The 25,121-nt window shown below is 47.2% G+C and overlaps 1 protein-coding gene across 3 annotated transcripts in view; it reads left to right on the plus strand.

The window, feature by feature from the left end:
- The first annotated feature begins 5,366 nt into the window (after positions 1-5,366).
- The window catches only part of esrrga (estrogen-related receptor gamma a), a 117,044-nt gene continuing 97,289 nt past the window's right edge, over positions 5,367-25,121 (plus strand). Inside the window, exons 1-2 of one of the 3 annotated variants that reach the window (XM_014210264.3) lie at positions 5,367-5,690; positions 17,476-17,607. In XM_014210264.3, coding sequence (XP_014065739.2) covers positions 5,635-5,690; positions 17,476-17,607 — 188 coding nt within the window. In that variant the 5' untranslated portion in view covers positions 5,367-5,634. Of the gene's footprint in view, positions 5,695-17,475; positions 17,608-25,121 lie in introns of all 3 variants that reach the window. The other 2 variants (XM_014210263.3, XM_045723398.2) reach the window with 2 other exon arrangements.

Raw genomic sequence — 25,121 nt, forward strand, 5'->3', positions numbered from 1 at the left:
TATTTCATTCACCAATTTTTTCGGTCATTTTTTGTAATTTTTGTATTTAACCTTTTTTTTAACTAGGCAAGTCAGTTAAGAACACATTCTTATTTACAATGACGACCTACCAAAAAGCAAAAGGCCTCCAGCGGGGACAGGGCCTGGGATTAAAAATAAAAATACATTCAATAAAAATATAGGACAAATCACAACAAGAGAGACAACACTACATAAAGAGAGACCTTTTTGCAGAGGCACTTAAATTATGTTTGAAATTAACTTCATATTTCATATTTCAAATGTACAAATGGATAGAATTTCAATGGAAATGGCATGCTGTCCCTGTTCCTCTCTCTCTCCCCTGGCCACAGTACATTGGTGGGCTGAATGGTGGGCTGACCAGAGGCCATAGCGCCCTCTATCTATCCTATGGTGAACTGCAACCTGCTCTCTGCACGGTGGAAGAATGCTTTAAAGCTCAGACTGTGTGTTCCTTTGCTACCGGGAACCATTGTAAGTAACTCAGAACACACACACGCGCGCGCACACACACACACACACACACACACCAAGCCGTCTGAGAGCTGACCTGAATGAACTTGCTCTCGCCTATTGACTGCTGTGATTGATGCCTGGTCAGCCCAGGTCTGATAATTCCTCTACAGATGTCAACAGCCTGCGACCACAGGGTCATCATCGTCTTTAACATTTCACACACACGCACGCCCACACACTCACACGCGGTCAGTCACACGCACACTCTCTCACACACACTCGCACGACAGCAGCAGTCGACTGCTCGACTGTGTACAATAAAGCACCACCCTACATCCATACATACACTTATCCATGCTTTCCCTTCATTGTGATTATGCACTCGTGTAAGAGGCATCGTGTGTGTGTGAGTGTGTGTGTGTGCTTGCATGAGTGCGTGTCACACAGACATGACTCCGGGGGGACAAAGGAGGACCTGTGTGACATTTGTGCAATGCTGCGTGGCTCTGTGTGTGTGTGTGTGTGTGTGTGTGTGTGTGTGTGTGTGTGTGTGTGTGTGTGTGTGTGTGTGTGTGTGTGTGTGTGTGTGTGTGTGTGTGTGTGTGTGTGTGTAGCAGGTATTGACTCATATTGACAGAGGAACAATCAGTGTGGTTGGCTAGTGCATATTTAAGACCCTCCGTATTCAGTTAGGCAGGAGAGGAGAGACTGAGAGGAGAGGAGGGAAGGAGAGAGGAGAGGGGAGACTGAGAGGAGAAGAGGGGAGGGGTGAGGAGAGACTGAGAGGAGAGGAGGGAAGGGGAGAGGAGAGACTGAGAGGAGGGAAGGGGAGAGGAGAGACTGAGAGGAGAGGAGGGGAAGGGAAGGGAGAGCAGAGACTGAGAGGTGAAGAGGTGAAGGGAGAGGAGAGGTGAGGAGAGACTGAGAGGAGAGGAGGGTAGTGGAGAGGAGAGGAGAGACTGAGAGGAGAGAGGAGAGGGGAGACTGAGAGGTGAAGAGGTGAGGGGAGAGGAGAGGTGAGGAGAGACTGAGAGGAGAGGAGGGTAGTGGAGAGGAGAGGAGAGACTGAGAGGAGAGGAGGGGATGGGGAGGAGAGACTGAGAGGAGAGGAGGGGAGTGGAAAGTAGAGGAGAGGAGAGACTGAGAGGAGAGGAGGGGAAGGGAGAGGAGAGACTGAGAGGAGAGGAGGGGAGACGAGAGGAGAGACAGAGGAGAGGAGGGGAAGGGAGAGCAGAGACTGAGAGGAGAAGATGGGAGGAGAGACTGAGAGGAGAGGAGGGTAGTGGAGAGGAGAGGAGAGACTGAGAGGAGAGGAGGGGAGACGAGAGGAGAGACGAAATTGTATTTCATCATAATTCACACTACTCTGAATCTAAACATTTCCACATACCTCAAAAGCCCTAAAGGGGTCACTGTCAACAAGGAGAGACACTAACAATCAATACATCTGGACCATCCCCCCAGGAAGAGACCCCTGTGTTCAAAAAAGTTACAAACCTAATACAACAAGTGGAATTTGACTTTAGGTTGTATTTTTACATTCTCCATAACATTAGACAGAGAGACATGCAGAGAACAGTGCAGAGTTGCAGGAAGAAGTTGTGTATCTATGCTTCTAAAAGCGTTTATTCATACTGGGATGTGTGTGGCCTGTTTGTTTGATGTGTGTGTGTGTGTGTGTGTGTGTGTGTGTGTGTGTGTGTGTGTGTGTGTGTGTGTGTGTGTGTGTGTCCTGGGGGATTTGACTGAACACAGGTACGTTGTTTGTCTGTAGACTAGCTGCACCGCGGCCGTGCTAACATGTCTTCCTCCCATTTCCATTATAGACACACCAATTAAAATCCATTTCAAATGGCCCCGACACACACACACACACACACACACACACACACACACACACACACACAGGACTCTGCTTTCACACACTCACAACGCACAGCTTTGAAACCCCTCTTCAGTATCTTTTTAATCAATACTCTGCTTTGCTGCTGCAGAGATTGAATGTCTGTATACCTTAGAAACAACAACGTTCAATTGAAATGAATAAATTAGGAAGACGTAGCTTTTCCTAAATAGCGGTTGAAATTGAAATGATCACTCTTGTATGGATTCGTTGGCTTAGTTTGGGACTCATTTGAGAGTCATTCATTTGAACATGAGTGTTTTATAGTTAGTTCGTTTTTCTATTTCATTGAGCTCAAGGAAAAAACATTTTGGGGGAAAAGGGGTGATTATTACGATAAGGTATCACAGCTTTCTAGATTTTTCTAATTGTCTGATGGTTCAGTTGAGTCCAGTGATGGTCATTATCAGCGGTAAGGCTGCGGAAACTCGTTTTCCTAAAACAGAAACTCCCACTGGACACACACACTGATGTATTTGCAAGAAGCCTGTTAGTGTTCTCAATGTATTTCAAAGGTTTTATGGTCCTGTATTTTTGTGTTACTGCAGGTAAGGAGAGAGAAAGACAGAGAGAGAGAGAGAGAGAGAGAGAGAGAGAGAGAGAGAGAGAAAGACAGGTGAGAGAGAAAGACAGGTGAGAGAGAGACAGAGAGAGAGAGACAGAGAGACAGAGACAGAGAGCGAGAGAGAGAGAGAGAGAGAGAAAGACAGGTGAGAGAGAAAGACAGGTGAGAGAGAGACAGAGAGAGAGAGACAGCGAGAGCGAGACAGAGAGAAAGATACAAAGAGAGAGAGAGAGAGAGAGAAAGAGAGAGAGAGAGAGAGAGAGAGAGGGCCGTACATCTCTGCTAAAGTATTTGTTTACAGCCAGGAGAAAGCTGCATTGATTCCAACTCATCTTTGTCGATGCATATAGACTGAAGGATACATCATAACAGAGGTATGCCTGGCCAGACGGTGTGTGTGTGTGTGTGTGTGTGTGTGTGTGTGTGTGTGTGTGTGTGTGTGTGTGTGTGTGTGTGTGTGTGTGTGTGTGTGTGTGTGTGTGTGTGTGTGTGTGTGTGTGTGTGTGTGTGTGTGTGTGTGTGTGTGTGTGTGTGTGTGTGTGTGTGTGTGGTGTCATAGCCGTCGTAACTCACACCCCGTAATGATTTCCTCATATGATCATGGTTTAATTAATCGAAGGATGAACGGATGGCCCTCCTATGATGCCACAGTTATCTCTAGGCAACCAGCGATAGCCGCTCGTTGCTGATGATCAATTAACACAGTGAGAAAATCGGGGAGGGAAATGTTGATTTTGTACCACGTCCATTTATTTGGTGGATACTAGGTGAAATACAGTATTTGTCTTTTACTGGAAAAGGATCAATATTGGATGAGATCCAAGACAGATCAGTCACTTTTTTTGTTATATGTGTATGCGTCTGTGCTCAAATACACACACGCACGCACACACACACCCTTCAAAGCGGGGCCACGGCACAGATTGGTTTGGGGAGATGTTTTTTTTTTTTATCTCTGTTCCGCCAAACCTGATAATCACAACACTTCTCTTTCATCTGTACGTCCCCACCCTTTCCACCCCTCCGCTCCTTCATCCTCTTACCCATCCAAGGGAGGGAGAGTGTATAACACAGGACAGGGGGAGAGAGAGAATTTTAAAAAAGAAAGGGAAATACGTGTTTGACGAAATAGGGTTTACCCCCCCTGAGTGTGTGTGGAGCACAGAGCCAGTCGGAGACTATTGACACCCTCTCCTCAGCTGTGAGACACAATAGTTAGCAGGACACCGACGCTCCTGAATTTTCCTAGCAGTGGGAATTGCGTCGTTGCGAGGAGCCGGGAACACAGTCCCTGCTGGGGCTGGAAGGCGGTGAGCCGCTGACATGCGCATGGAAAACAACCCGGACACAGCCTGCGCTGGGAAAACGTGTCCCAATCATTCTCAAATCGTTCCCAAATCATTTGTCAATCATTCCACAACAAAGACAGTCCAGAATCTCGGACTGGGAAATGTAATCCCTATTTTACTGCTGAGCTGGTTTTAGGATTTTTCATTTAATCTTCCCTTTTGGATAGTGTGAAAGATACTGAAATTGAATTCCATTATGAAACTAACTGTTGTAACGTAGCGGGATGTCCACCTATTGCTTGAGTGAGGTCAAGCTTGGATTTTCAGCACGTACTTTACTGTGAAATGTTAAAATAACTAGAAAAATACATGTCCCTCTGATCTTTTTACCCTGTCTCACTCTGTCCGGCTCACATATGCAGAAATCATAGCGTGAGCAAGCGCTGTTTGAACAATTTTCTCACTCTCAGACAGTCGGGCAGAGTATTAGACAGCAATAGATAGACAGAGAAAAAAAAGGAAGAGAAGGAAAAGAAGAGAGGGTGTGAGAGAATGACAGACTTTTGCCAATAAACAGATGGAACACTGTATTTGCATGACAGGGCTTCATTCACAACGTTTGGTATCACCCTGGTCTGAGAGCCTTTCTCTCCCCACTCTACACAATGAACTGATAACAACTGCCCTGAGAGACAGAGACATACAGACATACAGACAGACAGACAGACAGACAGACAGACAGACAGACAGACAGACAGACAGACAGACAGACAGACAGACAGACAGACAGACAGACAGACAGACAGACAGACAGACAGACAGACAGAGAGAGAGAATGCACTGGTTCTTTAAATCCCCCTCTCCTCACCTCTCTCTCTCGCTCTTCACCGCTCACTCTCGTTATTCCTCTGCCCCTCCCTCCGTCCCTCTCTCTCTCTCTCTCTCTCTCTCTCTCTCTCTTTGTCTCTGCCCTCCACTCTCCACCTGCTCGGCTGCTCTCTCTCTCCGTGCGTGCAGACCGAGCCCTGCCTCTCTGCCATTGGCCGCCCGTCCACCAATGAGCAGCCCGGATGGGCCAGAGGGACTACATATGCAAAGCCTTGCTACATATTAATGAGCTCCAATCGTGGCTTTAAGTCCTTGATTAGAAGAGTGCTGGAGCTTTTGGTCCCAACTAGCTGGCTGCTGTGCCTATAGGCTTGTCACACGGAGGACCACTGTGTCTGATTGCAGTGCTCTGACAGGAACAGAGAGAGAGCGAGAGAGAGAGAGAGAGAGGAGAGAGAGAGAACGTAGAGAGAGAAGAGAGAGAGAGAGGAGGACAGGAGAGGAGGAGGAGAGCAGAAAAAAAACTTTGATTTATAGAGGAGGCTTTCTCACATTGTGGTGGCAGTGTGCAGATGGATTCCATAGAGCTTTCCCTTCCTGAATATTTCTCCCTACACTCTGAACAAGAGTAGGTAAATTTGACCTTTTTTACTACTTCCTTTCTTACCTCTTGTCATTGTGAATGCCTTTGACTGTGTGTGTGTCTGTGTGTGTCTGTGTGTGCCGTGCTCGCGTTTGTCAGAGTAGGAGTGTGTGTGTGTGTGTTATTTCGCGTGATACTGCGGAGGTGGCCGGGTAGAATGTCAAGGTTGCTTTCCACTGTCAGGTAGTGTGTGAAAATGTGTCTGTTTGACTGTGTGTAACAGTGTAACAGTATGCGTCTGTCTGTCGGTGCTGGGCTGCGGTACAGACAGGAGCTCTCACTCAGCGTGAGGAATTGAATTTCTGCCGCTCCACCTGAGTAGGACACACACTCTCTCTCACACACACACACACAGACACACACTCTGGCATGTCTATCCCAGCACAGAGAGCCGTACTGCTTGATGATCCACTGTATAATAGAGAGTGTGTGTGTGTGTGTTATGGGATGTTTAAGTCTTGGGGTCAATGTGTTCAGCGTGTGTGAGGGCTGTCCGTCAGCCAGCCGACAGAGTGAGAGGGGGCGCGGGGCGGCCAGGTCGGAGAGGGAAAGGACAGAAGCGGCAGGGGGAGGAGGAGGAGGAGAAAGCGCTCTTAAATGCAAGGAGAGCTTGAATTTCAGACGGCCAGCACAGCATGTGGCCCTGCCACGGCATCGGAGACAACAGCGCCGCTCCGCACGGACACACCGCGCGCACACACACACACACACACACGCGCTGCTCCTTTAGCTAGCTCTTTGCTCTTTTTGGCTTGTGTTAAGGACAGCGTTAAAAATGCAGATTAACTGGCTGGTGGAGCAGGCAGGCGGAGGTGGACAGAGAGGATCGTGTGTGTGTGTCGAGTGTTTTATGTAAATACAGAATCAGGGATAGGGAGCATCAATCCCAGACCTCTCTGTCTACAGACACACAACCCAGAGAACAGTGACGATCGCCAGAAGACTATAAAATAAGTGTTTTAGTTAAGCTGTTTACTTAGTTATATTTCACGAATACATTTGAGGAGAATTCCAGGTGACAGAATTACCTAAAGTGTTGAGTGTAAATCCAAAAATATTCCCCAAATCGCACGCTCCTCCCACTGTTTGTTAAGACTTGGCCTTAAGTAAAGTGAATAGAATGAAGAGAGAACAATAGAGCGATAGATAGAGTGAAGAGAAGAGAGGAGAGCTGGACAAGTTGACTTTGTTCGAGTGTTTCTAAAGGAAACCACAGCGCTCTTAACCCCTGGCCTGGACTGTGCCTGAACACTGATAACACTTCTAAAGTGGAGCCTCGCTTTCCAGCCTTCTTACAGACTATATACATACACACACACACACACACACACACACACACACACACACACACACACACACACACACACACACACACACACACACACACACACACACACACACACACACACACACACAGACAGACAGACCGGAGGTTAATAATATAGAGAGAAAGAACGGCTAGATTGGTAATCTACATAGAGAGAAATGAAAGGTCATGTTGATGTGAAGGTACACAACCCAACCACTCTACCTGCCTGCCTACCGACTTTCTGTACGTGTGTGTTTGTGGGGCTGTGTTTGAACAGTGTGTGTGTTGTAATGTGGATACGGGTAAAAGCCTAGCTTTGGAATATACTTCTCCTCTTCGGGAAACCTTGTGTAAAATTACACATTTATTTATTTCTAAATGACACGGATAAGACGTGAAATGTACATCATTTGATGGCGCGTTTATGGATTTAGTATATTTGAGAATTAACTGTATTTGAGAGTATTGTGTATTTGAGCATTTTGTAAGGAGTGTGTGAATTGCAGTGGTGTGACTGAGATACAGCTAGAGGAGCTTAAAAAGGGTGAAGGACGTGTAGTTTTGTAGGAGACCAGACGATTCAGGAGACAGTCTTTTCTCCTGTCTATAGCGATGGGCTTTAGCCTGGCTTTTTTCCCCCCCGTCTCAGTGTCATTACTGGTCCGGGGTTAGAGTCGCTTCTCATAGAGAAACACACGGTCTGTATCCCCCCCTTAGTTCCAGCTGTACCCAGGCTTTACTTATAGTCATTACTCACCTCTCTCACCGCTCGCTCCTCGCTCACCTCCTACGTAGAAATTGACGAGTGGGATACTAATTGATATATTACGGATAATGATAATAATAATAACAACAAGTGCCATTTTGACGATTATCATAATTATATTCGCTTCATGCCCGAACATACATTTAATTTGCATGTCATTAAGGGTTTTTCTTAGTTAGTTGAATTTATTTCATGTGTTTGTTGTTGTTGTTGTTTATTCCTAGAGGTCACGGGGATGTTGAATGCAGATTGTCATGACGGGTTTTTTTGGGGGGATTGAAAGAATAGGGGAATGATTTAAAAGGCTCGGGCCGATTCCTGAACCTGCGAAGGTGTATTGTACGGCTTGTGTGTTTTGTAGAACACTTCAGGTATATCGTTAGATATCGCCGTGTATCTATTTCACCGATAAATGGTGGAGCTTGTGATTTTTTTTGATTTTTTAAATTGCACATTGAAATGTTATCAATTTTTTTCATTGGACGTATGCGGTATCTTATGCACGTACTCGATGCACTTTATAAAGGATATGTCTTTTCAATGTTTGGAATGTGACTAATTAAAAAAAAAAAAAAACGTGCTGTTATTTTAAGTATGTCTTTTCAATGTTTGGAATGTGACTGGTATGTTAAACACGCCACATTCGTGTTCAGAGGATGCGACATTTCCAAAAACACTTTGTCAGAGAACCAACAAAGCGCCCGGTTCTTTTCTATGTGTGCAACATTGTTTTGCAGTTTTGCCGATAGGACAGTCGTAGAAAATGTGATGATCATTTCCGATTTTATATTTAGGACATTTAAATAATATACATTCTAAGCACTTGCAAAATTGTATTTTGTTGGAGCTCTTTTCCTGATTTTGCGTGTTCTCTAGAATGAATGTGGTGTATTTAACGTAGGTATATGGTTTTATTCCAGTAACAACTGAATCAAAGTGAATATGCCTGTTTAGATTTTAGAGGGATTGCACTGGATTATACCGTCATGCCCGTAATTAAATTGAAAACACTAGATTAATATTTGCATTTACAGTATAAAATAAATTCTCACTTTAGCTTCACAATTACAGTAAAGGCTTCCACTAGAACAGAGTCCCTCCACTATAATAATAGGTCATACCCTAACAGATCTATCATTTTTGAATGAATGGTTTCTAATGGAGAACTCTGTCCGTGCCTAAGAGACAGCCTCCTCCTTCTATAGATCCCACCACATTCTGATATAACCAGCCAGCCTGGATAAAAGTTCAGTTTTTTTTCCTGTCCGTCTCTCGTTCTGTTGTTCTCCGTGTAGAGGAGATGAAAGCACTGGAGGAAGGGATCAGGGGAATCGAAGGGAGATTGCGTAAATTAAATTCCTTTTAATCTCCTTACAAAATCATTTACTTAAATCATCTGTCAAATCATGTCAATATGTGCCGTGCTGAGTGTGTGTGTGTGTGTGTGTGTGTGTGTGTGTGTGTGTGTGTGTGTGTGTGTGCGCGTGTGTGTATCTATTTGTGAATTTGTGTTGCGGTGATTGTGTATGTATATGTGTGTGTGTGTGCATCTATTTGTGAATTTGTGCTGCGGTGATTGTGTATGTATATGTGTGTGTGTTGATATGATTCTGTGTGTGTGTGGCTTATCCCCCTGCTCGATCAGGATGGTGTGTAAAGGTGTCATAGGGTGTGTTCTTTACGCATATGTGTGGCCCCGTGGCCCCGGCTGTCCCATTGTCTCCACAAACACACACACGGTGGCGGTGGTGGCCCCTGTTGTGCAGGGTGTGAGACATTCCGAGGGTAATTAACTGTTCACCCCTCAGAGACGGAGAGCAATACGTGCGTCTGTGGACGTGCACGCACACACACACACACACACAACACACACTCAGTGACACACAGACACACACAAGCACATGCACGTACAACAAAGTCATACACACGAGCACACATACTCGGCTACTAATGTGAGCAGAAAGCCAAGGATAAAAGAGGAGGCCTTGATGATGTGATTGTAAATGTATCGGATTTATGTTCAATCCATCAGGGTGTGTGACTGGGGTGCGTGTGTGTGTGCGCGCGTGTCAACAAGATCTCACGGTTTGACCAATTTGACTTCAGATGCTGATGTCTGTCCACCTTTTTCCGAACGTCAAATTTCGAAGTCGCTCCAAACGTCAAATTTGGAGGTGTTTTGGACACCCTGGGTTGCTCCGCTGCTGTCTCCTAATTCGGTGCCAGAGTTTACGCCCATCCGCCACCCCCGCCCACAACACCCTAGCAAAACCCAAGCGTACTTGATGGTAATATTGCTCACCGTTGCCCCGAGTGGCTGGTTTTGAAGGCATCTCCCGACGTCATCGATGGACGTCGGATTTCGAAGGTGGATCTTGAGCGACCTGGCTGAAACAGCCCTAAGACGTACAACGCCAGCTGAGACACACACAAATGGCCGCGCCATTCCAGAGGTACGCGGTGCAATTAGCAATTACACCCCATGTCGCTGTCGCTACGGAGGCTGAACCCTTCCCACCTTTCAATTCAATTCCCCTCCACTACACTCATGCCCCCCTTCTCTCTCGCTCTCTCTCTCTCTCTCTCTCTCTCTCTCTCTCTCTCTCTGTCTTTCTCTCTCTCCGTCCCTCCGCTCCGCTCGCCCCCCCCCCCCCCCCCGCGGATTCCCCTCCTCCGTCACTCAAGTATCCCGTCGTTCCCTTTCTCTTTTTTTATACATCTTCGTCTAGAAAAAGAGAGAGAGTGTGAATTGACAGGGGATCGTTTATCATGTCATCTCCGTGATTTTTTTTTCAGCACTCGGGATGGTGGTCTTTCGCCATATCATACCTCTATGGCCAAAGTAATGCTGCTATAATAACACAGATTGCAGAAGCCAAATACATTGTTGTTTGTGTTTTGTCCTTCCTGTGTGGTTGGAGTAAAGGTGGTTGTTTGATGCAAATTCAGGCCACTGTAAACTATTTAGTAGGTCTGTCTAAGCGCAGGCCTGTGTGTGTGTGTGTGTGTGTGTGTGTGTGTGTGTGTGTGTGTGTGTGTGTGTGTGTGTGTGTGTGTGTGTGTGTGTGTGTGTGTGTGTGTGTGTGTGTGTGTGTGAGAGAGAGAAGCAAGGGGGAGAGAGTTAGGTGCTAGGTCTGTTTTGCTTATCAAATAGGGCGGCCTGCTGCTGGTTTGCACTGCCAGGTCACCCGTATTCAACGTCCGTTTATGTCTCAGGAAACTGACCACTAGGGGCAACCGTGAGCGCTGTTACCTGCCTCTGATTCGAAAGGTTGCGTGTTCGAATCCAGCGACAGAAAGCTGTTTTTGATATTTTGGTTTTAAGGCTATCCCAAACGTTAACTTATCTATTTGGCCTAACCTTAAGAATTCGTAGTTAATTCCGAAACTTAACAATAACCTTTAAAAAAAATATCATAATTAATGCCCAAACTTAACCCTTAACAGTTCGAAATTTGACGTTTGAAACAACTTCAAAATTTGACGTTTGAGAAACATGGAGGGACGTCTATTTCGGACGTGAGACTGTGAGAGCTTGTTGGGTTTGCATGCGGCCGGGAAACAGAGACTCTTTGGTCGTTGAGAAGCAGTGTGTGCGGGAAGCAGTGTGTGTGAAATGATCATGGTTTCTAGTGCTAGCGCTCACTTCTAATGGGAGGAGACACAGGTGACCGGGACACAATAAAATGCAGATTTACACCGAAGAGAACCTGCATGTCTGAGGGTTTGTGAGTTCACAAGGTCTCTCTCTCCCTTTCTCTCTTTTCCACCTCATTTCCATCTCTCTCTCACACGCTCCGTAGGGACCGTGTTTGAATGCATGTTTGAGTGTGTGCGAGTGTTTGTGAACGTTCTACTCTGCTCTACATGCCGTGGAATGACTCAATTGTCCATCATCCTGCAGCAGGGGGAGAGAGAGAGAGAGGGGGGAGGGGATGGAGAAAGAGAGAGAGAAATGGAGAGAGAGCGGGAGAGTGCGGAGGAGAAATGAATAGCCACGCAGAACCCTGTCTGACAGTGAAATATTCCTCCTCTCATCCTCCCATCATGCTTCATGTGTGTCTGGCGGAGAGAGAATGACCCCCACCCCGTCTCTCTCTCTCTCTCTCTCTCTCTCTCTCTCGCGCTCTCTCTTTCTCTCGCGCTCTCTCTCGCTCTCTCTCTCTCTTTCTCTGTTTCTCTCTCTCTCTCTCTCTCTCTCTCTCTCTCTCTCTCTCTCACGCTCTCTCTTTCTCTCTTTCTCTCTCTCTCTCGCTCTCTCTCCCTCTTTCTCTTTCTCTTTCTCCATCTCTCTCTACTTTAGTGTTGCGTTCAGTTGAGACTATAGGGTAGATGTGAGGACCCTGTTTGGAGAAATTATTTTGAGTATTGTAGTGAACAAGAGATGTAGGAAAAGGGTTTTCATTTTTTTTTTTAAGTCAATATTTATTTATTGAGTCCGTACATTTTCATTTCCGATCAGTTATATAGTTAATTTAATGTAAATGAAAATGTATTCGTTATTTTCCCTGGTTGGTCATACACGGGATTTACATGCTATTGTGTGCTGTTGTTTTATTGAGCTTTATTTGGAAGGAGATTATTGTTTTGCATTTCTTATTTTAAAGGAGCAATCTGTGTGAACGGACAGACAGACTGACAAACCAAAACACAGTCGTAAAACAGACAAAAAGACGTATGTTTGTTGTATGTGAGTGTCTGTATGTCTGTGCGTTGTGGTCGGTGATAAAGAGCAGTGCTGGTCAGGTTTCGGCTGTGTTGTCACTTAGCCGTGCTTGACCACACCGGCTGCTCAAAAGGAGCTGTGAGTATTTGTGTGTGTGCGCGTGCGTGCATGGTCCGTGCGTGTGTTTGAACTGCTGTAAGGTCATGCCCCCCCCCCCCCGTGCCCCTGTGCCCCCAGTACCATCCCAGTTCATCAGCCCTTACCGTTCCTACTTCTTAATCACAACAAAGACAACTCTGAATTAAGTGCTAACTAAATATTTTCTGGCCAATACATAAACATTTTTGGGGGGGGTTAAATTATGCATTTCTTTTTTTACGGTTATTTTTGAATTTTTGAATTTCATTATTTAGCTGTTTTATGGACTGAAAGTAGTGTCTATTTTAGATAATGTTTTGACTGATTAGAGGTTTCTCTTAATCGCATGTTCTTTATCAGACTCTACCGGACGGCAGAAATAGTCTGTCAACGCAGCAGACTGTGAAAAGTGAGTAGCACAGTTTATAGGCTAAATGTACTTTTAGCTGAAAATAAACCCAGAAACAGAGTTTGTAGTTAAAATAAACCCAGAAACAGAGTTTGTAGTTAATTGTGTTTGTGTTGTTAAAGGGTTTCCATAGACTCTCATCTCTGAACCCCCTAACCCCTCGACCCCAGTTAGAGTGCATTCCTTAAGAAAGCATACCTCCTCTCTCCCTCTCCCTCTCTCTCCCTCTCCCTCTCCCTCTCTCCCTCTCCCCCTCTCCCTCTCTCCCTCTCCCCCCTCTCCCTCTCCCTCTCTCCCTCTCTCTCCCCCTCTCTCCCCCTCTCCCTCTCTCTCCCCTCTCCCTCTCTCCCTTCTCTCCCTCTCTCTCCCCCTCTCTCCCTTTCCCTCTCTCCCCGGGTCAGCCGGTGCTGTCACCTTTCCACAAGCTCAGTCGTATTAAAGCCGACAGTCCATCTGCCACTCACCCCGCTAACAGCTCCCGTCGCTAACACTAATACACACACACCGAACCCCACCTGCCCCTGCCACACAAACACACACACACGCACGCTAATGCTAACACACCACAGCCACTCCGAACTACCCACCTGCTCTCTACAGTACCATAACACTGACACCACCTTTACCCCAAAACACAGACCAGTATAGAACAGACAGCATAAAGTGAACAGCACGTACACTCTCAGTTTCTCTCTGCTTTCCTCTGGGTGTGTGTATTGGGCTGTCTAGGGGGTTATGAAGGGGGGGGGGGGTCGGGGATGAGGAAGTGGGGGGTGGGGGTGGGGGGGGTGATGGTGGCATTTGTGCTCCTCAGGGCTCCTGCTTCTGCATTGGGAAGAATGGCACCTGTCTCATCGATCACAGCCTCACCATCACATAGCATACACACGCACACACACACACACACACACACACACACACACACACTCACACACATACACGCCGTAATGGTCCTTCGATTCACAGATGGACCAGCAACACTTGAGTGAGTCACTGAGCATTGGCAAGGCATGGACACACACACACACACACACACACACACACACACACACACACACACACACACACACACACACACACACACACACACACACACACACACACATACACACACACACACACACACACACACACACACACACACACACACAGATACTTGGCGTAATTTGGCTCATGTGCTAATCCATGTGTGTTTGTGTGTGTGCTCCTTACATGTTCTGACAGGGGCGTGTAATAGGTTCAGGTAGAACCCTATAGGTTAATGCTCTTTCACAGATGTCCCCTCTTTTCCCCTCTCTCTCTCTATTCTATCTGCCCCACTCTTTTATCGCTCTCCTCTCCTCCTGTTCTCTCCTACTCTCCTCTCCTCCCATCCAATCCCATCGCCTTTTATGCACCTTCTTTTAAATACAAAATGTGTCTGTTGTTTAAGTTGTCAAATGCTGGTTTTGAAGCATGTATTTATTTGTGTAAGTTGATCGTTCCTCCTGAAATAAGGATGTGGGTTTTGTTTTCAAAGTCAGGAAACGTTACGGCCGTACATGATCATTGTCCGTTATTGTTATGAGCTAATGTGCCATGTTCTGAGTGTACCAACCTTCTGACTCGTTTATCAAATTCTCCATGTACTGCGTCATGTTAGTTCTGTATAACTTGTGTAGGCCTACATCTGTCGTTTCTTGGCTGGGTCAAGCCTTGGTTAGTACCGGACATGCTTCTCCTAAGGGTCCACACCTCCCCCCCTCTTCCACCCCTCCGTTTTATCACCTCTGTTTGTTTTCTCCCTCTCCTCCTCCGTGGACTCTGAGAGTGCTGAGATGGCAGTTGCGTTCTCTCTCTCTCTCTCTCTCTCTCTCTCTCTCTCTCTCTCTCTCCCTCCTCTCTCTCTCTCTCTTCTCCCTCTCTCTCTCTCTCTGTGGTACTATGGTAGTGTTGTATCTATGTATAGATGTCTGTCAGGTCTGTCTGTCTGTCTAAGTGCTGTGTATCTCCACTGGGCCCTGTGTTTCACAACATCTTCTGTTCAGAGCTCTTCTCACAATATCTTGCACCAAGGAATGGATGAATGAATGGATTGGCCTCAACTGGTTCTGTTGTCTTTGTGTGGGAGTAAATCGTTGTGCTGTTCATTTGTAGCGGTTTAATTGACTCGTTCCTATGGTGGAGTGTGAATGTGGTTTAGAATTTTTGTTGTTGACCGAATTAGGCTTTGCATGATTCTAACTAAAACAAATATTTTATTTGAAGGCATTTATTTGAGTCCCAATAGTAGTAATTGTTGTTTAATTGCATATATTTCGTGTGAAATAATGCATTGATTATTTCGTGACATTTGTGTAATTCTCATCCTAAAAGTACAATTTAAGAAAATGAGGTAGGTTGACTTTTGATATTGTCTAACGCTGCCTCTTAGCCGTAGATACATATACATATATAAATATACACTGCAAACTAAACCCCTCGCCGCTCCTCTCTAAAGGAATAGCCTTTCTCCCTAAATAACCCTTCATATTTTATGAACGTATAAGGTTTAACACTCCATCCGATTATAACGCCGTAAAGCGTAACGTAATAAAGCAATGGTGTGCTAATCCCGCTGGTATTTTAGCATGTGTTGCTAATGTAAGTGAATGCGTAGCGCGATGGCTGCTGCATTGATCTGAGCCCCGACGGTAGAGAGCTGAACTCGGGCTTGACCATAGTCGTGTGTTGGAGCCGGCCGTGACTGCAGAACCGTATCGATTCATCCTGTTCCCTCAACTGGAACTGAAGGCAACACATTACATACACAGGACTTTTTCCACTAAGCCCTAGCCTTCCGGCCTACCCAACCCCAAACACACACACACACACACACCACCATCAGGACTGAGTGTTCTCTCCCTGTACACACACATACACAAGGACATGCACGGAGAGCCACAAACACATGCCAGGCATGGAAACGAGCATACTGTACACACATGCCTGCAGACACAGATACACACACACACACACACACACACACACACACCCATACTGTATACACACACACACATATACACACACATACTGTATACACACACATATATACACACAGACATATACACACACACACACAGACACACACACAGTGTTCCCGGTGTGTCTGTGTTTGTGTGGTAAACATGTCTTTACCAGTGTGTGACAGAGGTCCATGTTTTGGCAGTAATAACTGGTGCACACACAGAGGTAGCCGCATACACAATACAACATATTACACAGACTTAGAAGATTACGGAAACATCACATTCTCTCATGTTTTATGTTGCTTCCTTAATAATAATTATTATAATATGTGTTTATTATAATATACAGTAAATGCATTGATGTCATTTTGAATTTCACCAAAAGAATAACGTTATATGCTGTATATAAATGTACACACATTGCCAGGTCGCAGTTGTAAACGAAAACGTGTTCTCAACTGGGCCTACCTGGTTAAATAAAGGTGAAATAAAAGGTTAAAACATTTTGACTGAATGACATGGAAAGAGAGGTGGAAAGACAGAGAAAACAGCATTTTATACACATTCCACTGATTTGATTATCCAAATGAAGATGTTGGCTTTTATTTTCAATTACTAGAGTTACTGTCTATTTTTGACTGTCAATTTTTTTCAGCTCATAATATAAAGCTTTTCTTATTATTAGTCGAAATATCCTTTCCCGGTGTTCTGTCTTTTAATGTAGGGCACCTGAGAATTTCATAACACACACACACACACACACACACACACACACACACACACACACACACACACACACACACACACACACACACACACACACACACACACACACACACACACACACACACAGTTTCCCCTAAATGACGTCAAACCGTCTCGACTATCCGCCATTTTTTTTCGGGGGGGGGGACGACGACGATGATTCTGATTCCGTTGCCAGGGCTGACCTTATCACCCTGGAGACAGCTCCTTCCCTGACGCAGAGGCGGGCCTTGATTGACAGCTATTAGTCCCTCCCCTTTCCTTGCTTTTTATCCTGAGACTGGTAATACCGGTACCGTATTAAAACTGTCCAGGAGGGCTTGTATTAACGTCACACACACACCCGTCTCCCAGGTAACACTGTCCGTTAAATACTGCCGTTAAACATTTACCATAAAGGCCTCCGCTGTCCGTGCGGACTGTCGCAGATGTCCGTAAACGTTACCGTAGCCGCAGGCCATTCAAAGTGTCGGTAAGCACTGTCTGTCGTTGTCGTATATAAGACCCCATGGAGTGAATACTGTACTGTACAGGCTGTACCCTCTGTCTATAGCATGTCTATAGTGTCTATAGATTCAAGGTAGCGTCAGTGAGACTTTTTAATACACAGGTCACCTCTATAACCATTTCTCTGTGTAAAGTGTCAGGCCTACTGTTTCTGTGTACCCCCAATCCAGACTGCTGGCCTCTTATCTGACCCCCTGTCCCCCTGTGATTCTCTGTCTTGTAGAATGAACTTATCAAAGGCCCAGGTTAATAGTGAAGATAAGTACGGCAAATGCGGCAGCGCGTGGAGAATGCAACAGACTTACGACCTCGATGCCACTCACATGCGTGACGCACATGCACTTTATAACCCAAGGTAAGAGCGGAAACACGCCACACACACACACACACACACACACACACACACACACACACACACACACACACACACACACACACACACACACACACACACACACACACACACACACACACACACACACACACACACACTCGCACATCAAAAGCGAATTGAAAGTGCTGCTGTTGCTTCCATGTCTCACTGTCTTAGTTTGTGTGTGAAGAATATTTGATATGATTTAATAAATAAAATGATAATCCCCATTATCTGATGCTAATGGTGACAGCTAGTCTTACCGGGGTCCGACATATAACGAATAAGACATTACAAACATAATACTTTACCATTGATATACATTTAAAAACATTAACAGGTAGTGTGTGTGTGTGTGTGTGTGTGTGCGTGTGTGTGTCTATCAGTTCCACATACATGTCAGTACATACAACAAATAGGTAACATGGGGAAGAGGCGTTGTGCCGTGAGGTGTTGCTTTATTTGTTTTTTAAGATAACATGTGTTGTTTGTGTATGTGTGTTGTATGTTGTGTGTTGTGTGTTTGTGTATGTGTGTTGTATGTTGTGTGTTGTGTGTTTGCGTATGTGTGTTGTATGTTGTGTGTTGTGTGTTTGCGTATGTGTGTTGTGTGTGTGTGTGTGTCATGTAGGCCTATATGTACTGTACATATGTTTGTTTCATACCTGCATGTCCGTGTGTGTGTACGTGTGTGAGTGTGTGTGTGTGTGTGAGTGTGTGTGTGTGTGTGTGTGTGTGTGTGTGTGTGTGAGTGTGTGAGTGAGTGATGTCCTTGTTTGTAATACTATCAGTATTGCCACTGCACAACTATCCCTCCAGGCCTTTGTAATAGTAGGGGGCACAAATATACTTGGGCTCTAACACACCTGTCATATTCAGAATCATAGCGATTATCCTTCTGTGGGTTTAGGTTACAGTGATAAAGGGTCTGGGCTGCGTTCAGAAAGGAACAACGTTGTAGAATGTTGTTGTTGCGTTCAGTACATTGCCCCGTCATGAACGCTCCCTGGGTCTGTGATGAGGTTAGAAGCAGTACACAGGGTAACTGACACTAAGTTGTGTTGACACTTGAATGGGTTGCTAGTTGTTGTGTACCAGTGGGCTTGATCCTGTTTAGTGGTTGTTTGTTGTTGTTGTGTTGTTTTGTTTCCCGTGGGTGGCAAAGGGCATTTAAAAAATACATTTATTGCTTACTCATCATTGTGATTTTTACAATGTTTTGGTTTCATTTGTTTTAAATGTTTTGGTTTCATTTGTTTTAGCAGTGATGATATGCTTTGTTACAAGAATTCATGTGACGTTTAAGTGTTTATAATGTGGTAAGAAGGTGACTGTGGGTGTGATCGAAATGTGGTTGTGTTTAGAATGTGGCTAGGGTTAGTTGTTGTGTTTAGAATGTGGCTAGGGTTAGTGGTTGTGTTTAGAATGTGGCTAGGGTTAGTTGTTGTGTTTAGAATGTGGCTAGGGTTAGTTGTTGTGTTTAGAATGTGGCTAGGGTTAGTTGTTGTGTTTAGAATGTGGCTAGGGTTAGTTGTTGTGTTTAGAATGTGGCTAGGGTTAGTGATTGTGTTTAGAATGTGGCTAGGGTTAGTGATTGTGTTTAGAATGTGGCTAGGGTTAGTGGTTGTGTTTAGAATGTGGCTAGGGTTAGTGGTTGTGTTTAGAATGTGGTTAGGGTTAGTTGTTGTGTTTAGAATGTGGCTAGGGTTAGTGGTTGTGTTTAGAATGTGGCTAGGGTTAGTGGTTGTGTTTAGAATGTGGCTAGGGTTAGTTGTTGTGTTTAGAATGTGGTTAGGGTTAGTGGTTGTGTTTAGAATGTGGCTAGGGATAGTGGTTGTGTTTAGAATGTGGCTAGGGTTAGTGGTAGTGTTTAGAATGTGGCTAGGGTTAGTTGTGTTTAGAATGTGGCTAGGGTTAGTGGTTGTGTTTAGAATGTGGCTAGGGTTAGTGGTTGTGTTTAGAATGTGGCTAGGGTTAGTGGTAGTGTTTAGAATGTGGCTAGGGTTAGTGATTGTGTTTAGAATGTGGCTAGGGTTAGTGGTTGTGTTTAGAATGTGGCTAGGGTTAGTGGTTGTGTTTAGAATGTGGCTAGGGTTAGTGGTTGTGTTTAGAATGTGGCTAGGGTTAGTGGTTGTGTTTAGAATGTGGCTAGGGTTAGTGGTTGTGTTTAGAATGTGGCTAGGGTTAGTGGTTGTGTTTAGAATGTGGCTAGGGTTAGTGGTTGTGTTTAGAATGTGGCTAGGGTTAGTTGTTGTGTTTAGAATGTGGCTAGGGTTAGTGGTTGTGTTTAGAATGTGGCTAGGGTTAGTGGTTGTGTTTAGAATGTGGCTAGGGTTAGTGGTTGTGTTTAGAATGTGGCTAGGGTTAGTGGTTGTGTTTAGAATGTGGCTAGGGTTAGTGGTTGTGTTTAGAATGTGGCTAGGGTTAGTTGTTGTGTTTAGAATGTGGCTAGGGTTAGTGGTTGTGTTTAGAATGTGGCTAGGGTTAGTGGTTGTGTTTAGAATTTGGCTAGGGTTAGTGGTTGTGTTTAGAATGTGGCTAGGGTTAGTGGTTGTGTTTAGAATGTGCCTAGGGTTAGTGGTTGTGTTTAGAATGTGGCTAGGGTTAGTGGTAGTGTTTAGAATGTGGCTAGGGTTAGTGGTTGTGTTTAGAATGTGGTTAGGGTTAGTGGTTGTGTTTAGAATGTGGCTAGGGTTAGTGGTTGTGTTTAGAATGTGGCTAGGGTTAGTGGTTGTGTTTAGAATGTGGTTAGGCTTAGTAGTTGTGTTTAGAATGTGGCTAGGGTTAGTGGTTGTGTTTAGAATGTGGCTAGGGTTAGTTGTTGTGTTTAGAATGTGGCTAGGGTTAGTGGTTGTGTTTAGAATGTGGTTAGGGTTAGTTGTTGTGTTTAGAATGTGGCTAGGGTTAGTGGTTGTGTTTAGAATGTGGCTAGGGTTAGTGGTTGTGTTTAGAATGTGGCTAGGGTTAGTTGTTGTGTTTAGAATGTGGCTAGGGTTAGTGGTTGTGTTTAGAATGTGGCTAGGGTTAGTGGTTGTGTTTAGAATGTGGCTAGGGTTAGTTGTTGTGTTTAGAATGCGGCTAGGGTTAGTGGTTGTGTTTAGAATGTGGCTAGGGTTAGTTGTTGTGTTTAGAATGTGGCTAGGGTTAGTGGTTGTGTTTAGAATGTGGCTAGGGTTAGTGTGTCACGAAACACTTTGATAGCAGGAGGGGTGAAGTCGTGCAGGAGACTGAGGTCCGTGAAACACACGTTTAATAATATTGAAAAAAAGCCACAACAAGGCAGGGTGCACAATAATACAGTAGGAGAACAGCTCCAGAAATACTAAAGGACGCGACACAGCCCGGCAACCCTAATGCCTAAAACACGCAGCGTAAATAGGAAAATGCAATATACCCCTACGTGCCCAAAAGGCATGACACATAAACAATCCCGCACAAATCCCCAAACAAAACAGACAAACTAAATACCCCACTAATTGACTAACACAAAACATGTGCAGACCTAAACAGACATAACCAAAAGACACAGAAACATAGATCGGTGGCAGCTAGTAGGCCGGCGACGACGACCGCCGAGCACCGCCCGATCGGGGAGAGGCGCCACCTTCTGTGGACGTTGTGACAGTACCCCCCCCGACGCGCGGCTCCCGCAGCGCGCCGACACCGGCCTCGAGGATGACCCGGAGGGCGAGGCGCAGGGCGATCCGGATGTAGGCTGTGGAATTCCCGCAGCAGCGATGGATCCAGAATGTCCCACACCGGGACCCATCACCTCTCCTTCGGGCCGTACCCCTCCCAGTCCACAAGGTACTGCAGGCCCCCTACCCGACGCCGGGAGTCCAAGATGGACCAGATTGTGTACGCCGGGGCCCCCCGGATGTCCAGGGGGGGCGGAGGGACCTCCCGCACCTCAGCGTCCTGCAGTGGACCAGCTACCACCGGCCTGAGGAGAGACACATGAAATGAGGGGTTAATACGATAATATGAAGGAAGTTGTAACCTATAACACACCTCGTTTATTCTCCTCAGGACTTTGAACGATCCCACAAATCGCGGACCCAGCTTCCGGCAGGGCAGGCGGAGGGGCAGGTTCCGGGTCGAGAGCCAGATCCTGTCCCCCAGGGTAAACACGGGGGCCTCACTGAGGCGGCGGTCAGCGCTCTCCTTGTGCCGTCCCACAGCCCATTTAAGGGATTCCTGGATGGCCCTCCAGGTCTCCTTTGAGCGCTGTACCCATTCCTCCACCGCAGGAGCCTCAGTCTGGCTCTGATGCCATGGCACCAGGACCGGCTGGTAACCCAACACCACCTGAAAGGGCGACAGGTTAATAGAGGAGTGGCGAAGAGAGTTCTGCGCCATCTCGGCCCATGGCACAAACCTCGCCCACTCCCCCGGCCGGTCCTGGCAATAGGACCACAGAAACCTGCCCACATCCTGGTTAATACGCTCCACCTGCCCATTACTCTCGGGTGAAAACCCGAAGTCAAACTGACCGAGACCCCCAGTCTCTCCATAAACGCCCTCCACACCCGGGACGTGAACTGGGGACCTCGATCAGAGACGATTTTCTCGGACACCCCGTAGTGCCGGAAGACATGCGTAAACAGGGCCTCCGCGGTCTGTAGGGCCATAGGAAGACTGGGCAAAGGGAGTAGACGGCAGGACTTCGAGAACCGATCCACAACGACCAGGATCGTGGTGTTTCCCTGAGACGGCGGGAGATCCGTGAGGAAATCCACCGACAGGTGGGACCATGATCACTGTGGAACAGGAAGGGGCTGTAGTTTCCCTCGAGGCAGGTGCCTAGGAGCCTTACACTGGGCGCACACCGAACAGGAAGAGACATAGCGCCTCACGTCCTTAACCAAAGTGGGCCCCCAGTACTTCCCTTTCAGACCCCACACCGTCCGCTCAACACCAGGATGACCCAAAGAGGGTAGGGTGTGCGACCACCGGATCAGACGATCGCGAACACCGAGTGGGACGTACCTCCGACCCGCGGGACACTGAGGTGGTGTGGGTTCTGACTGCAACGCCCGCTCGATGTCCGCATCCACCTCCCAGACCACTGGTGCCACCAGACAGGAGGCATGGAGTATGGGAGTGGGGTCAATGGCCCGCTCCTCGGCGTCGTGGAGACGAGACAGTGCGTCGGCCTTCAGGTTCCGGGAACCTGGGATGTACGAGAGGGTGAACTGAAACCTCGTAAAAAACATGGCCCACCTGGCTTGACGAAGGTTAAGTCTCCTCGCTGCCCGGATGTACTCCAGATTACGGTGATCAGTCCAGATGAGAAAAGGGTGTTGTGCCCCCTCAAGCCAATGTCTCCACACCTTCAGGGCCTTGACCACGACTAGCAACTCCCTGTCCCCCACATCATAGTTACACTCCGCCGGACTCAGATTCTTAGAAAAGAAAGCACAGGGGAGAAGCTTCGGGGGCGCGCCCGAACGCTGTGACAGCACCGCTCCTACCCGAGCCTCGGATGCGTCCACCTCCACTATGAATGGCAAAGAGGGGTCCGGATGCGCCAGCACTGGAGCGTCGGTAAACAGAGCCTTCAGACGACAAAAGGCTCTGTCCGCCTTTGCCGACCACCGCAGCCGCACCGGACCCCCCTTCATCAGTGAGGTAATGGGAGCCGCCACCTGACCAAAGCCCCGGATAAACCTCCGATAGTAGTTGGCAAACCCTAAGAACCGCTGCACCTCCTTCACCGTGGTTGGAGTCGGCCAATTACGCACGGCCGCAATGTGGTCACATTCCATCACCACCCCGGAGGTGGAAATGCGATATCCCAGAAAAGAAACGGCTCATTTGGAGAACTCACATTTCTCAGCCTTGACGTACAGGTCATGCTCCAGCAGTGGCCCAAGCACTTTACGCACCAGAAACACATGCGTGGCGCATGTTACGGAGTAGATCAGAATGTCATCGATGTACACCACCACACCCTGACCGAGCAGGTCCTGAGAACCTCGTCCACAAAGGATTGATTGCATTCCTTAACCCATACCGCATGACGAGGTACTCATAATGGCCAGATGTGGTACTAAATGCGGTTTTCCACTCGTCCCCATCTCGGATACGCACCAGGTTATACGCGCTCCTGAGATCTAGTTTTGTGAAGAAGCGCGCCCCGTGAAATGAGTCCACTGCCGTAGCAATGAGAGGTAGCGGGTAACTGAAACCCACTGTGATAGAATTTAGACCTCTATAGTCAATGAACGGGCGCAGACCTCCCTCCTTCTTCTTCACAAAAAAGAAGCTCGAGGAGACGGGTGACTTGGATGGCCAAATGTATCCCTGTCTCAAGGACTCAGTGACGTATGTCTCCATAGCCGCTGTCTCCTCCTGAGACAGAGGATACACGTGACTCCTGGGAGGGGCAGCGTTAGCCTGGAGGTTTATCGCACAATCTCCTCGTCAATGAGGGGGTAGTTGAGTCGCCTTCGTTTTACTGAAGGCAATAGCCAAATCGGCATATTCTGAGGGAATGTGTACGGTAGAGACTGGGTCTGGACTCTCCACCGTAGTCGCACCGATGGAAACTCCTATACACCTGCCTGAGCACTCCCTTGACCACCCCTTAAGAGCCCTCTGCCTCCACGAAATCTTAGGGTTGTGAGTGGCTAGCCAGGGAATTCCCAATACGACTGGAAACGCAGGGGAATCAATGAGGAACAGGCTTATACGTTCCTCATGACCCCCTCGCGTCACCATAACCAATGGCACTGTGACTTCCCTCACTTGGCCAGACCCTAGTGGTCGACTGTCTAGGGCGTGCACGGGGAAGGGTTGGTCCAGCTGAACCAAGGGAATCCCTAACTTCTTGGCGACCCCACGGTCCATAAAACTCCCAGCCGCGCCTGAATCGACTAGTGCCTTATACTGGAAGTGAGGGGAAAATTCAGGAAAACAAACTGAGGCGTACATGTGGCCGACAGGGGGCTCTGGGTGTGGCTGGTGCTGACTCACCTGGGGGGTCGAAGTGGTGCTCTGCCTGCCATCTGAACTCCCGGGCGAGCCTCTCCAGCACCGGTCGGCAGTTTGCCCTCTGCAACCACAGTGGGCGCAGGACAGCCCCCCCCCTCCGGTCCTCCTAGCTGCAGCCCCTCCTATCTCCATGGGCATTGGAGCAGGAGGACTGGGAGGTGGAACAAAAAGGCCCCGATTGGAATGCCCCCGGGCAGCCAGCAGGTTGTCCAGCCAGATGGACAGATCTATGAGCTGGTCCAGGGTGATGGTATTGTACCGACAAGCCAGCTCTCGGCGGACGTCCTCTCTCAGACTACATCGGTAGTGATCAATCAGGGCCCGTTCATTCCACCCCGATCCAGCGGCGAGGGTCCGGAACTCCAAGGCAAAGTCCTGAGCTCTCCTCGTCTCCTGTCTCATGTGGAACAATCGCTCACCCGCCGCCTTGCCCTCCGGGGATGATCGAATACCGCCCGGAAGCGGCGGGTGAACTCTGGGTAGTCGTCCCTAGCCGAGTC

Source organism: Salmo salar, chromosome 09, assembly GCF_965601325.2.
Source record: "Salmo salar chromosome 09, fSalSal1, whole genome shotgun sequence".
Classification (NCBI taxonomy): domain Eukaryota; kingdom Metazoa; phylum Chordata; class Actinopteri; order Salmoniformes; family Salmonidae; genus Salmo; species Salmo salar.